Genomic DNA, 16059 nt, shown 5'->3' on the forward strand with positions numbered 1-16059 from the left:
TTGCAGCTGTAGGATGTTCAGCCTCTTTTACTGTCAGCTGCTTTTAGATCAGTATTGGCCTACTTTGTCATTTTGTCTCTTTTCTTCTTCATCACACTGAACATGTGCAATAAACTTTGTGTAAACTTACACAGGGCAAAGGGGCAACTGGGGGGTAGAAAGGGAGTTAAAAGTACTCCAACTGATAACTGTCACTATTGTTGTGTGGGTACACATTGCACAGTGCAGATAGCTAAATGCCAGAGCCATTCATTTTTAACCACAGGTTTAATGGAGAAGTCCTGTCCAAGCTCTGCCTACTATCCTAGATTTAGGTAACTAAGTTCTACCCACTGCCCCTTATGCATCACCAAGTTTATTTTAATTATGAGGTGTTCCACATGGTTGTTTGTGATTTAGTAATGATGAAATATTTTCCTCTGTACGTTGGTTACGTCACTCCAGTTAAATGATATTTTCCTTGAGAGCTTGTTAAATAAAAAAACAGAATTGTTTCTTAACTTATTGGCTTATTAAAATTCCAAACAAAAAATGCAATAATGGCTATTCTTTTTTGTCCCGTTTAACATTTTCTGAAGCAATAGGTGCCCCAGATCTGCTCTGTGTAAATACTTTTCTCCTTTCTCAGATTAGATGATGTCAAAACACTCAGGCCTCATTAGACACATTTCCAGGTATTTGGGGAGAAGCTTTATTTCCACAGGAAAGTTTTCTTATAGCCCAGTCAGGGATTTAGGTGGCTGCTAATCCATCAACATCTGCTATTGAGGATGTTGTTAAAGCTCATTGTTTAATTAAAGCATTAACCTGACCATGTGTGACCAGCTCTGTTCTTTGTTGTTGTCTTGTTGTGGCTGTTTCCTTCATGTTGGCATAACAGATCAGTTCCAGGAGACTGTTTAGTATCAGTTTAGTATTTTAAAGGATGTTCAGGAAACTTGTAGAAAGAACCAAGCAGGTTGGTTGAGGATTAGTGGGAAGTGGCTAAGCAGATGTCTTACAGGTATGACAGCAGTCAGACTGTAGTATTAATGAGAACAGAAGGATGCTGCAGATGAGTGATGACTGTGTAATCACTACAGCCAACTGGGCTCACCATTTGGTGTATTAGGTTTGCACACCAACCTGCGTACAGCAGCAGCAGGTGGATGAAGTATCAGGACACTGTGTCTTCATCATCCAGCGTTCCCATCTGTTTTTTCTTTTTCCTGCCTGCTGTTCCACATCAGTTTACATATTTGCTCGTAATACTTTGAGGCCGGCTGCTTGTTTAATAATTCACTGATGGGTTTTTTTGGTCTGTGTGACGTTGCTTCATTAAAAATAGATGATCTTTGTTGTGGATTTGAAAGCTTGCAGAGTGCAGAGCTTGTTCAGTGTTTCCTCCAGCGTGCGGCGATGTGCAGGTAAGCTGTGTCGACTTGATTTCTCGCTGGCTTATCAGTTACATTTCTGGGATTTAAGTGGGCAGAGCTGCTGTCAGTGTGGCCGGTAAATCAAGCCTTCAGTTGTAGGATTTGTTTGGGGTCTTGGCTGGCTGCCTGTTGGATTCTCAGTGGGTCCTCTTCAGTAAGGGAGGTGTGTTTAGGGAGTTGAAACTTGCATTTTTGGAGGGTCAAGAGCAGCTACAGGACAGCATAGCAAAGTCCGCAATTCCTCCACACCTCCCTGCCAGGGATACATTGGCAGCTGTATGGTAATTAGCCATAATCTGGAGGCTCACAGGGTGGCAGGCAGGTGGCTGTAGTGGAAGGTACACATGTCAGTGTTGGAATTACTCATCGGACTGCAGCAGCACAAAGCGTGAGAGCTGCAGCACGGAGACAGACATGCTTTTACTCTGAGGAATCCACGTTTCAGGAGCCGTTTTACAAGTTTTTTATGTGCATTTTAATGTTATTGGAGCATTCGAAGCGTTTGAGAATGAAGATCTTTTGCCGGTTCGACCGTAGTTTGGTGGGTGGTTTTGCACACTATTCATCTTTATTCTTGTTTTCTATTACTTTAAAGGAAGCAGTGCTGGTAAATGCTTTGTGCTATAACATCCTGTCGCTTTCTCCCTTTATCTCTAGCTTATTTATTCTCTAACATAGCTGTCTCTTGGCACAGTCTCCGATTAAACTCTGAGTCATAATGCTCAGTAACACATGCGTACATGAGTATTAATGTAAAGCAATAGACAGTGGCAGACGTGCACAGGAAAATGCAGTCATGCAGAAAAAGTTTCAATTCATGCAAACTTTGAACTGTGGATTTGCGTGGGAATTTTGCATCATCCATTTGTAGCAGGTTTGTTCTGTCATCTCATTTTGGTTTCTGGCATGTTGTTGATTGGAAGCCTAATCAAAGGTATGTTTTCATTGCTGTTTCTGTTTAATAAAGTTGCTGTAAGTCTACCTGACTATATTTCATTAAACTTGGAGAAGTGGTGGAGGATGTGGAAAGAAATAACATGATGGGTTTTTCATATTAAAGAGTTGCTGATGTGATAGTTTCCTCAGGTGCTAGCCGAGATTTGTGTTGACTGGTTGCAGCAGACTGTGACTCCGTGATATCAATGCCTGTAGTGTTCTCTGTCTGTGCATGGGCTGGGCTAAATGGGGGGGTTCTGGGGTGTCACTGTCCACTCTGAATTGTCATGTAACTATGTAACTATGGTTGAAAATTACATTGAAAGTAAGGATGTCTTTCTTGTGGAAAACTGTTATCCTGTAAATATAATATAACTAAGTATGTTAGATAATACTGAAAGGAGTAAAAGTTTTTACTTTAATTGCAAACGGAAAGCAACAGATTTGAGTTTGAAAGATTTTGAAGGACTCCTCATGTATAGTCCTTTTTGAAAGTTTTGGGAGTTGGACAGATTTTATTTCTACTGTTTGTTGAAGCTTAGGCAGGAGGTGCGTACAAAATGATTATAAATGACTCATTTTTAAGTTTTCAAGTGCATTTGTTTGTTTTTTTTGTTTCCTATGAGCGTCCATGAGTTTTTGGTTACTCCGCTCAAAGTCCCTGTCTCTGCTCTGGAATTCATTCATGTGTATATATTCAAAACGGGGATGTGTGTAATGCAGCAAGTTGTTCTATTATTTAAACAAGCAGCGAGAAGCTAATGGTGTGCATATCCCCCGTTGTTATGAAACAGCAGAGTAGTTTGAAGGGACGCTCATGTGTTCTCTACATTTGAACAAGAAACAGCCTAAAACCCGCTCTGCTGGGACGCTTAGGTCTGCTATTTTCTCCGGGCTGCATGCATGCAAAGCTGAAATTTAATACTGGATAAGTTAATATTCTGTCCTGCTGCATATGAAATTACTTTTAAGAATGTAGGTTACCAAAACACTGAAGTTTAAATGATTTCTTCCTCCAACCCTTCAGGGCCTCGACTTGGCCTTCACCCCTGCATACCTGCTTGCTTTTGTTTTCCATTGGCCAGCAGTAAAGGCAGTCATGAAAGAGGCTGAAGGCGAATTTCACATGAATCACTGTGTTTATGTAATAATCTGCATCACGGTCACATCTGTTCCCAATGTGCCACAGAGGTTGTAGGCATGCAGCTTCACACGTGACCATTTCTACATCACACGAGTTATGATGATTCAGATGGTTTATATACAGTATGTATGCTGGTATTCGAGGAATACCTCAGATGCAGCCTCTTCACTACAGAAAAATGTTTGGTTTTCCTCATTTGGCCATTAACAGGTTAAAACGACACCCTGCCGGCAGTAAATAGGCCTTTGGCTTCCATCTGTGACAGACAGGATTTATTTTGCCTTTCTTCTCCTTCAGGACTTTTCCTATGACGAATCGAAGGTGGAGTTTAACGTGGATGCTCCTAATGGTGTGGTGATGGAGGGCTACCTGTTCAAGAGGGCCAGCAATGCGTTTAAGACCTGGAACAGGTAACTACAAAAATCCACACAAACATTTATGCTACGTGAGCCTCATCTCCTTTTCAAAGAGATCTGACAAAGCAGTTTTACTTTCATTATACAATATGTCACGCAATAAAGAAAAGTTTGGTTACCAGGGTAACCCCGGTACTCTGAAAACCGAGTGAAGTTTTAAAGGGAACATTTTAAGTCACAAAAATGACAAACTTATCGAAAGTAGTTCTAGTAAATAATTTGGTGAAATGATGAGTAAAAAAAAAGTTAGGAAAATGTCTTAAAAACGAGTAGTTATGGACGAAACAATAAACACAACCAAACAAAATGGCATTAATAAGCAGGCTCAATATATTGCTCAATAGAATACTTCATAATAGGCAGGAACTACATGAAGGAAAAAGGTTAAGTAGAAATAAAGAAAATTTACTAATAGTACTAGAATTTATTAGTAGTTCATTTTAATTACATAATTTAGAAAATATAATGAATTGTCTTTATAAAGTAAAATCTCAGATTCAATTAAAGAGGATAAAATCTGAAAGAGCCTTGAAGATACATTTTTATCACCTTCCTTTAACATCGATGGGCCATTAAAGAGTTTCTTAATGCAAAACCTGAAGCAGAAGGAACAAAAAATTATTCTAGACTAGATGCATAGTCATAGTTAATACATTTGTAAACAAATACATGGTAAATGTTTTATGTTATCCTTTATTAATGTAGGGAAATGTGTTCTCTGCATTTAACCGAGTCCTCAGTGGGGACCAGTTCTAGCTCATGCTATGCATAATGCATTAATCACGCAAACTGTGACGTCAATACATCACCAGGACCTGCTGGAGGCTTGCTTGACTCTTTCTCCTAAGCAAAGGATAGATTAGGAGAGACAGAAGCTGTTAAAGGTGAATTCATGGTGTTATTAAGATTTTATTAACATAGAGGGATGAATATGTTAGAGCAGCCAACCAAACTTTGATGGAGCCAGCCGAAGCTCAAAGGTTTGTTCTCTGGGATCAGAGCTTTTAACCATATGTCAAGGTCCTGTATCTCTTAAGGCTTAGAGAATCTCTTTATAAAACAGAAGATTTGTTTGGCTCCGTGATTTTAGTCAGTTATACCAAAAATAATCCAAAAAACAGAGGAGGTGACCTACTTTAGAAACTTTATAATACTACTAATAAAGAGTAAAATACCTTAAAAAGGTTGTGATGATGTGATGCGTCCCATTTCAAATGTTTTTATTTCTCTCCCTCTGTCTAGACGGTGGTTCTCCATACAAAACAGTCAGCTGGTCTATCAGAAGAAGCTCAAAGTAAGTCCACTTTAGTCCATGTCAGCTTTCTTTAGGGATGATGTGGCTTGTGAGAGTTTAGTAGTGCTGTTTATGGTGATCTACATTGAATTATGCACGTTAAGCAGGTCAGAGAGTAATAAACATAAAATAAAAACTGCTCTGTCTGTTTTAGCCTGAATACTTGACCTCTCAGGTCTCAGTGTACCCTCAGGGGGAGCCAACAGATGGTCAGGAGAAATGTATATTCTAGAAGGAAAATGGCTGTTTTCTGTGTTGAAGATAGCAGGAATGAGAAGATGTTTTTGTGTTTGCAGGATTCTCTGACGGTGGTAGTGGAGGACCTCCGGCTATGCTCTGTTAAACCATGCGAGGACATCGAGAGGAGGTTCTGCTTTGAAGTCGTCTCCCCCTCCAAGTAAATAAGCACGATGCCATGATAATGATAAACTGGTGACCATACTGGGATCAATGGCTCAGATCACTGTGGTCTGACTATGGTGATCCTGTAACTTTTCCTCTAGAGACGCCACCAAGTCAAAGTGTGTCTGTGTCATGTTTATTTGTCTAGTAATAATCATAGACTGTAGCAAAGTGACCCATTGATTTCTGGGTTTTGCATTTTCAAGCCACAACATAGTAATTTAGCTGCCACCATGTTGTTTTTTTAGAGCCAGAAGTCACCATATTGGGATTAGATTTTTCCCATCAGAAGTTGTTCCTTGGTAATAACCTTGGCCAAAATTAGCACGCATCTATGTGAGACTTTTTTAGCTGAAAGAGAAAATGATTGCACAACAATCAATCCTATCCATCCATCCAGTTTAGGGTCATCAAGGGTCTAGATCCTACCTCAGTCATAATTACAGGAATTCAGGCCATATCTCAAATTTTAAAGTTACTTATCACAAAGTTTCAATTTACTAAGTATCTCTAAATTTAAACTCACATAAAAAATAAATTAAATATTGACTGCTTTGTTCAAATCACTGCTGTGCCTAGGTACAGCATCAGGGGGTGGCTTGTTTTACTTTATTCTTTCTTAATCTGTGCTTTAGGTAATCATAAATATATTACAACAATCCTTTTTCTGATTCATGAATATAATGTGGGCGTCTTTCAGGAGCTGTATGCTTCAGGCTGAGTCTGAGAAGTTAAGACAATCGTGGATTCAGGCTGTTCAAGCTAGCATCGCTTCAGCCTACAGAGAGAGCCCAGACACGTACTACATAGAGGTGAGTCAAAATTAATGGGGAAAAAATGCTTGTTTATGAGATGTTTTTCCATGTTTTTATTCAAATATTGTACTTTTTATTCCACTATAATCTATTTATCTAACACCCACAGTTGCTCTATGATCAGTTAATAAATTATGCTGCAATGCCCTAGACTAAAATACCTGTTATAAAAAAATAGTCCAGTCGTAGCAGATGTTCCTATTAGGATATTTAAACTTGTTAACGTTTTATCTCATTTGTTTAATCTGTAAAGTTTAATTCACATTGACACAACTCCACATACTCCCTCTCAATTTATAACAATTAATACTTTGTTTCACTAAAATTGAATGAAATTCCATCCTAACCGATAGCATTTGTTTGTAGCATCTGGACAGAACAGCCTCTCCATCCACAAGCAGCATTGATTCAGCCAGTGAGCCACGGGAGCGCAGCGCCCGGGGCGAGACCATCCTGCAGCGGATCCAGTGTCTGCCGGGAAACGAGCAGTGCTGCGACTGCGGTCAGGCCGACCCTCGCTGGGCCTCAATCAACCTGGGCATCCTGCTGTGCATCGAGTGCTCCGGCATCCACAGGTAGAAAAAACGCCTGCATTATTCTCAGAAAAGTTTGGACAGGGCCATGTTTACTATACTATACCATCTCCTCTTCTTTTAACTACAGTCTGTAAACACGTGGGAACTGAGTCCTCTGGAAGAGGAAGCTTGACTCATTCTTGTCTGATAGTATTCTAGCAGCTCCACAGTCCTGGGCTGTTTTTGTCATATTTTCCGTAGGTTGTCACTTTTAGCTTAGCATTGGAGTCTGCTAGTGTCACGTTAAAGGGAAGGTCATCATAGTCATATTGACCTCCCAATAGAAGACGAGTGTAAAAACAGCCTTTCAATGTCAAACTGCACAATTAAGCACGATAAGCATCTTTAGGGTGGACTTAAAGAATCTGAGTGCTTCCTCTAAACCTGCCTCGTGCTGTGTGGCGGCTGCTGGCTCTGAGGACAGGAAGAGGTGCCAGCCGCCTGCTAAAGTTGGGAGAGCACGTTCTGCCACACACGCTGCTGAGAGATTAAAGTGTAGGACACTGCTTATTGGATCAGTCGTGCCTTGAGTGAGAGTTTTTACAGAGTGAAAAGTCTTTGAATAGCTGAATTCAGTGCTGGATATGATGTAATGCTGCTGAATGGAGGTACCATGTTTGTAGATAAACACTTCCTTTGCACTTTTGTTTCATTACATCACACTGTGGCGTCATTGAGGGTCGTTTTCAGGCGTCCGATCCCTCGGGAGTTTTGTTTATTTTGCAGCCACAATTTTCACTGCTTACGTAATCTCAAATCCCCTCTCTGAATGTGTGTGTGTGTGTGTGTGTCCACCTGTTGAATATTCATGCTCCTCCTTTGGACTGTTCTTCTCACAGAGAGATCAGACGTGGCCTCTTGTAGCTCAGTGCAGTTTTTTTGTAACGTGCAACAGTTGCCTAGATACTAGACAGTGATTTGCATGACATTAGGAGCCCGGGATTCAAATCAGGTCACCGCACAACGCCATGGTGCATCTTTTCATATTAGAAGAATATAAACTGCTTTTTGTTTACTCGAGCTGGACGCCATCTGCTGCTTTACAGTCCCAACAAAGTGAAATTCTTCCCCTTTAAGCACTAAACAGTTTGACTACAGAACATCAACAGCACATCTCTGGACTCTGAATATGTTTCTCTTGCAGGAGTCTTGGAGTTCATTGCTCAAAGGTGCGCTCACTCACGCTGGACTCGTGGGAACCAGAATTATTAAAGGTACAATTACTCTCAGCTAAACAGCCATGGGGCAGTTTTTAACGCATTACTAGAATAACCTGAAGATGAAAAATGGATATCACAGTCTTATAGCACTTGTTAAAACCTACTGTGACAAAAGGCTTCACAGTTTGGATGAAATCACACATTAAACACAAGTGTACCTGTTCAAACGGACAAACAGTCAAACACCGTCGTGCATGCACACCTCCATAAACATTAAAAATATAAGATATGATAATAAGTCAGACTAAAGAGGAACCTATTTGTTTGGCTTTTTCCAAAGCAGTATCCTTGTAACCAGCTAAAATGAACACCTTATGTGGAAAAAATGGTTTAAAAACACTGAATTAACTGAAATAAAAACAATAATAAGACTTTTATAAAAGTAAAGGATAGTTTGCACTGATAAAATGATCTAAAATAGAGAAAAATACAGGAATTTATGAACATGTTTCTTGAGAATGGGATATCTACATGACCATTACTTAAGTATTTATATTGTAACATAATACGTTGTTATAAAATAACCCACTTTATATTGTATATAATGTATCAATGTAAAAAAAAAAAAGCTTCTATGTCACTAACACTAAAACAAATAAAAACTATTATAACTAAATATTATAAACCAAACTGAAAACTCCACTTTGGAAACTAAAATGAAAAGAAGGCAAAAGTTGAAATTCATTAAGAAATTACAGAAAAATATAGAATTATATTAACTGTGGTTAGGGCTGTTCGATATAACGATATATATCGGATGACGATATAAAAACGCCTATTGTTTCATTTTACGCTATCGTTTGTTTTGTGGTGTCGCAAAATAAATTGTTTACGTTTATTGTTTTCATGGTTTTGATGGTCACTGTAGTGGCTATATTAATTTCTTAAAGTTCTCTCTTTCTCTTATATGTAATATAACCACACTACGGACGGACAAGCGGCTGTTTTTATGCGTTGTCGTTAGCAACAACGACGGTAACAGCATTGCGTGTCCGCTTGTTTATGTACCACATAAACCTTTCACAATAAAGCTCAAGATCCTGTTGAGACTTTTCAAAATAAACTGAATCACGTGAAAGAGCAGATTATTTACGTATGAGAATTAAAAAAGAGCCGCCAGGTGCTAAAAAATAAACCTTAGACTCAAACGTTAGAACAGGTATATCCCCGCAGCACGCCGTGTAATAAATACTCACAAAGAAAACGGCGGCCTTTACAAATTGTGTCTAAAAATGTATAGTTTCATGCATTGGTTAAAACACTCGACTCCAGCTACATGACGCACAGCAGGAAACACTTCACGCAAGTCGAGCTGCCCGAGATCCACAGAATTTACAGAAAATGTTACATTTTTGTGACTTATATCGTTATCGGGACGATAGAATTCTTATATCGGGATATGAGATTTTGGTCATATCGCACAGCCCTAACTGTGGTCTAAAGGCAACTAGTCAAAATACACAAAATGCATATCAAAATGTATCTCTGAAACCAATACGAGCTTTATGTTTGTTTAATTAGTTTAAAAACAGAAATGTTAAACCAACGGTGAGTTTGTTTAGCTTAGATAAACTAGCAGTTTCCATTTTTAGTTCTTATGCTAAGCTAGCAAGCATTTATATTTTACAAAAAGACAAGGGAGTGATCTGGGTTATCTCAACCTTTAGCAAAAAGCCCAATATATTTCCTAAACTATCAAACTATTACTTTAAGTTCCTAATCATTGTCATATTTCCTCGTAGTTGATGTGTGAACTCGGAAACAGCGTCATCAACCACATCTATGAAGGCTCCTGCCAAGAAAAAGGTCTGAAGAAACCATTACCATCCAGCTCAAGGTGAGAACTGATGAAGCGCAGCTAATCTGATCTATAAACATGTGACCTTTGAGGCACTAACATCAAAAGTCGTATGTCACGTGGTTTTGTTCAGGCAAGAAAAAGAGGCCTGGATTAAGGCAAAATATGTAGAGAAGAAATTCTTGAAGAAGCTGGGCTCCACTGAGATACTCATCAACGGGGAGAGGAAGTCGGAGCGGCGGTGGAGTGTGAAGAAATGCCGAAGACACAACAGCGCTACGACGGTGCCCAAAACACGGCGGAGATACCGACAGGAGCCTGGAAACATCTCCCCCTCCACCTTCTCCTCAGGTATGTCAGGTGAAATGCAGCTTAGCGATGAATTTTTCCAGTGTTTTTCATACAAATTAGACACCATATAAAAGCTTTCTTTCTGTTCATCTCATAGCAGCTGCTAAGTTCAGACGAGAATCTCTGTTCTGTCCCGATGAGCTGGACTCCCTCTTCTCCTACTTTGATACGGGATCTGGGCCTCGAAGTAAGCAACTCCCTACTGTGACACTCACACCTTTGTACCACACATTGTAAAGCATGGGAATACAGAGCTTGGAATGTGTGTTCACTATTGCACCATTAAAATGACACTAATCGCTCTGAAAGAGACAGCTGTGACTAATGTGTCCATGTTGTGGCGCCTCCCGGTCCGGCAGGTCTGAGCAGCGACAGCGGGTTGGGAGGCAGTACAGACGGCAGCACAGACATCCTGGTGTTTGGCTCAGTAGTGGACAGCGTCACAGAGGAGGGTGAGTCCAGGAGAGTAACTGTAACGAGCTGCTTTTATTTTTGTATGCGGCTGCTGTTGCTGAGTTTTGCTACGCTGTCCTCAGAGTGTGAGGTGTCCGAGGACTCGAGCGGAGAGGCTGAGCTGGAGGCCGAGCCAGAGACGTCAGACCTGGAGGACCTAAGGGATCTTCATCCCGGAGCCCTGCTCTATAAAGCCTCGAAAGCTCGTAACCTCCCCGTCATGGCTGCAGCGCTAGCTCATGGAGCTGATGTCAATTTAGTAAACGAGGAAGACGAAGGAAAAACGCCCCTCATACAGGCTGTGATCGGGGTGAGTGAATCGACCGAAGAGGTCTGGAAACTTCTCACATCGGTCTTTCATTAGACAGAAAATCTGATTATGACATAATCCAATGTAAACATCTTTGTTTCACTTCTGCTTTGTTTTAGGGTTCATTGATTGCCTGTGAGTTTCTGCTCCAGAACGCTGCTGACGTCAACCAAAGAGACGCGAGAGGGAGGGGGCCCCTGTATCATGCCACGTATCTGGGACACACGGGGTGAGTCATGAGGAGTTTTACTCTCCCCGCTGCATTTCTAACCACTTCACACATGGTTTACAGTTCAGTAAAGCGAGCTTTGTTGGAGTGATGCTAAGCTTGTCCAGGACAATGAGCCTCGTGCAGGAAACTTAGTTAAAAGGCATGCATGAGTGATTTAAAAGAATTGACTTTTCCTTTTATGAGAAGTTCAGGCTTGTTGTTCTCCCGGGAAAACCATTGTTTGACTGAACGTGGCTATAAATCATATTTTCACTCCAATAGTGCCAGGCTTCTCAAAGCACGGCCCCCGGTTGCAACAAGGAAACAGACTAAACCTTCCTTACGTTTACAGATACATCCAGTGTTAAAGAAACGTGAACTAACTTGTGGTTGAAATATTTTAAAAAATGATTACCATTGAGGTCTGGTTATAATTGATCTTGTTTTCTTTTGTGTTTCCAGGCAGGTGTGTTTATTCCTCAAACGAGGAGCTACACAGAACGATGGTGACGAGGATGGCCAGGATCCGCTGAGTATAGCTGTGCAGCAAGCCAACGCAGATATAGTCACGCTGTATGTTGTTTTACTTACGCACTATAGAGTCCATTAAGTGTTTTTCAAATAACTAACGTCCTCTTTTTGATTTCTCATTTTTTCCTTCAGGCTGCGTCTTGCCCGGATGAACGATGAGATGCGGGAGTCAGAAGGACCCTTTGGACAGCCAGGTCAATACCCAATCAGCAGCCCCACTGAGCAGCAGTATAAGAAATGCATTCAGGAGTTTATCTGTCTCAATATAGCAGCTTCATAATAATCAGGTCAGGTTGAACTAATGTAGGGGGTGCCAATAGATGCATGAAGACACATGTTTGGGGATCTTAGGCTTCATGTTCGTCTGAAAGACTTTTTACTACCCAATTTTCTTCTTCTCTACATCTGTCATGTTTCTCTCCGCAAACCTAGCAGCCGGCCGCTCCCTTCTCAGGTTCTAACAGGAACTCAGTGTTCCTAATCTACTTTTAACGATGTCAGTTTGGACCAAAAACAGAAATAAATTGGCCAGGTGTGGCAGAGAAATCACTGCCAGGGAAACGTTAGAAATCTATTAGTTATTATGAGGCCGGGAGTGGACTTTAAATAATGTCATCAGCAGAGTATTTGGGACCAATCTAGGACTTTGTTTGAGGGTTTCAGAGGATACAGGGAGCTCTGAACCAAAGAACTCAAAAGTATTAGGTTTCATTTCATCATGTGGTCGGGGTGTATATTTTGTGGGATTCCCTGTTTTAGACACGTCTGGTTCCTGAAGTAAAAGCCTCTTTAGTTTTTCTAGTAGACATGGCAAAACTACCCAAGACACATGGAGGTGTTGTATTAGAGATGTGTGCCATGGAAAATGATGATGTTGATCAAAGTGATGAGGATATCTGTATATTTGTCTGTCACGTGGCTCTTTGGTATATGCTAACTTTACACACTATACTTTCTTTTAAAGATTTCCCAGGAATTTAGAAGTTGTTTAAAACAAAGCACAGCACAGCAAAACGTGTGAAATCTTAAGACCTATCAGTGAGGGTGCCGGTCATGTAAATTTTGTGATCACAGTGTGAATGCTGACCTTTCAACTAACAGACCACTAACTATTCATGTGTCCTCAAAGTGAACTAGGATGTACTACTGTAAGAATAACAACTTACATATGATGTCTCCAGTTGTCAGTGTGTAAATCCCACGAGTTGTACACAGAAACAAAACTTTACCAAATGGAGATCATTAGACTTGTGCTTTATCTTATGGACTTGAATCCACACATGCAGATTGAAAACATGGTCGCCATCTACTTAAAGCTGAAAATCTGATCTGCTTGTCAAGCCCAAGCTTGTTTTATGCACAATCTAATAGTTATAAACTTTTGGTTTCTAATACCATTGTGGTATTATTCCCAATTCAAGGTCAAGACAACAAGTCATATATAGAGTTTTTTGGTTTGAATAATAACCAACATGTACAACATTAACTGCATGCAAGTTTTACTCAATTTTACTTGAAACTATAGTTTGAGCCTATAAAGTTGTGAGTTCCACAGACTTCCATAACTTTAACCTCCTGGACCTGCAGTCCCCATATGTCCACATATGTGGACATCACATTTTGGGTTGTCTAGACTAAATACTACTAACTACTAACTAACTATACTAAACTTTGCTCTACAAGGGCCTGATATCCACTTACAAAGACATTATACTGCCACTGTTCTATCAACATTTAAAACGAATGTCCTCATATGTGGATATCAAACCCTTGTAGACCAAAATCAGGTAAAAAGATAATTCTTTATTTTTACATTCATCAGGTCGAATCAGCCCAAATAGCAGAGAGAAATTTAAAATGCATGCAATGAAAGAGTTCAGGTCTTATGACGTTAATATGGTAGCTTCTTATCTTATTAGCAAACCAGAAACTTGCACCTCTACAGTGTGAAATGGTACACAGGATGCCATCCACAGCCTCACATATGCAAATGAGCTGATGGATATAAACGTTTTAAGGTCAGCCAGCAAGTTGAAGATGGTTCAGCAGCAAAATAGCTGTTAGGGGAAGCAGTTTTATTTAAATGCTGAAAAACTATGTTTTGAAAGTTAGCATGGCGTAAAGAGCCACTGTAATAGGAAATTGGTTGAATTATAAATATGCTAAAATGAAAGAAATCTTATAAATATTGAAACCAAAGGAGGAAAAACCCTTCAGGAGTCAGCATGTGTTTGTTTACCAGTAATAATAAAAAAAACCAGCCACAGGGGGGTTCAGCCAGTTTCTCTTTCCTACTTGTTTTTAACTGAATCAATTTTTCAAAAATTAACCTCCATCATTTAATAAAAGAGTAAAATAGTGGAGGAACTCTTTATTTAAATAACTTCATGAGGGGAAACTGTGAAGCTGCAATAACTTTAATGGAGAGAAAATGATGTGAGAATTATTTCTGCGTAGTGATTAAAAGATTGATTAAGTGAAGCTTTTATTTTTCATTAAACGCAAAATGATGCACTTTTAATTTTTTTAATATATGACAGGACTCTCAGAGCCATAGTGCAATGACTATTTCAGTATAGATAATCAGTATTTTTTTGTATTATGCTTAACAGCAAGGCAGATGGTATTTTTTTAAGCTGGATATAGATTTTTTTTTTTTGGGGGGGGGGATTAACACCACAACCACACAGAACGATATTAATGTTCCCAATATGATATAAAAATCACTTGTTGGTGGAGTTATTCTTTAGGAGAAACTGCACTGGAAGGTTTTTGATAAGTCACTCTAAACTACCATGTTACTGTATATACAGTATTTGTATGTTAAAATGTTTGTTTATGGTAATCAGATGTGTCACGCCTAGGCTTATATTGTTTGTTAGTTTATATTGCATGGGTGGCTGATGCCCAGGTCCACTGAAGCCCAGTTGCTTATTTTTAAAGTTCTGTACCCAGTATACGTGACTATGTAACATTGAATATTGTTGGAAAATGTTAATATCCATATTATATAATACCAAATCACGACAACAGTGCATGAGGTGACGTCCATGGCAGAAATCAGTTAATGCAAACAGACTGAACACCCTCTCCTGCAATCATCTGTTGGCTGGGTGACAAGAACAGTGAACCCGGCAGCTCAACACTTTTTGTTTGACCCGCTTGCTAGCTTGCAGTTAGCTACAGTATGTTATCTAAAGCCTACATAAAAATACAGACAGACTCCCTTCAGAAATGCTACAGACTGTTGGGGTTTAGCTCAAACCAAAGAAAGCTTGCAGAGCTTTTAGAGAGCACAAGTGTTTTTACCAATTTTAGTTTTATATGGAGAATCTTAACAATCTGGGACTGTCTAAAGATGATTATAGTAGGGATGTTTATGATTTCCATATTAGTTTGTATAAACGCTATCCACTGGAAAGAATTTCAGCATCTTTCAGCACACCTAATGGTGTTATTTTGTAATTGACACTAAAGAAAAAGTCTTATGATAAGCTTAGACAGTATAATATGCCAATGCTTACAGCTACTGGTTTAGCTCCTTTGAGTAAATTTAGTTGGAGAAACTATTATTTTCTGACTCCACAAACCTTCCTAATAATTTTTGTACAGTCCCATTCTTTTATGTGCCAGGTAAAACTGTTTAAACGATATGACATTGACAGGAAGGGTAGCTCGCTCATTTCCGCCTTGTTTCTCATCATTGATGGATTGAAAGCACTTTGAAAACATGCCGTCTCTCAGCCTTTCCTTTTTTGTGCAGTACGTGGTGTCAACACCACCAAAACACTCTCCAAAAGGTCTCAGTTTTTACAAGATGAATGATGTCGTCGACAAAGCATTAAGCCATTGAAGGATTAGGTGTTGTACAGCTCAGTGTGTCTACAGTGACTGTTGTGTATATAAACGCAAAATCTATTAACACTTTAACTTCTAACAGGCCATTTCTAACTTTCCTGTACTTCTTTTTTCCTGTCTCTTGACTGTTTTCTGTACAATTTCTTTGAATATTGTAATATTGTAAAAAAAAAAACAAAAAAAAAAAAACGTGCATCTCAGAATTTACAGTACTTGTGTGTGTTAACACTAACTTCTACCTATGTTTTCCTCTTTGTGTCTTCTAATATGATACTAAAAAATAAACAAAAGGTCTGACTAATCACTAACTTCTCTCTTTCTTCTGTGCTT

The 16059-nt window shown here is 39.5% G+C and overlaps 1 protein-coding gene across 4 annotated transcripts in view; it reads left to right on the forward strand.

Annotated features, from left to right (window-relative positions):
• The window catches only part of acap3a (ArfGAP with coiled-coil, ankyrin repeat and PH domains 3a), a 71488-nt gene that overhangs the window by 53667 nt on the left and 1762 nt on the right, over positions 1-16059 (forward strand). The window contains exons 11-24 of one of the 4 annotated variants that reach the window (XM_006794032.3): positions 3793-3905; positions 5154-5205; positions 5502-5602; positions 6308-6419; positions 6789-6997; positions 8142-8211; positions 9960-10054; positions 10149-10366; positions 10464-10553; positions 10717-10818; positions 10903-11129; positions 11249-11358; positions 11803-11913; positions 12004-12065. In XM_006794032.3, the coding sequence (XP_006794095.2) occupies positions 3793-3905; positions 5154-5205; positions 5502-5602; positions 6308-6419; positions 6789-6997; positions 8142-8211; positions 9960-10054; positions 10149-10366; positions 10464-10553; positions 10717-10818; positions 10903-11129; positions 11249-11358; positions 11803-11913; positions 12004-12065 (1672 nt within the window). The remainder of the gene's footprint in view (positions 1-3792; positions 3906-5153; positions 5206-5501; positions 5603-6307; positions 6420-6788; positions 6998-8141; positions 8212-9959; positions 10055-10148; positions 10367-10463; positions 10554-10716; positions 10819-10902; positions 11130-11248; positions 11359-11802; positions 11914-12003; positions 12066-16059) is intronic. The other 3 variants (XM_006794034.3, XM_006794033.3, XM_035909166.2) reach the window with 3 other exon arrangements.

Source organism: Neolamprologus brichardi, chromosome 20 (genome assembly GCF_056152115.1).
Source record: "Neolamprologus brichardi isolate AB-2024 chromosome 20, ASM5615211v1, whole genome shotgun sequence".
Taxonomy (NCBI): domain Eukaryota; kingdom Metazoa; phylum Chordata; class Actinopteri; order Cichliformes; family Cichlidae; genus Neolamprologus; species Neolamprologus brichardi.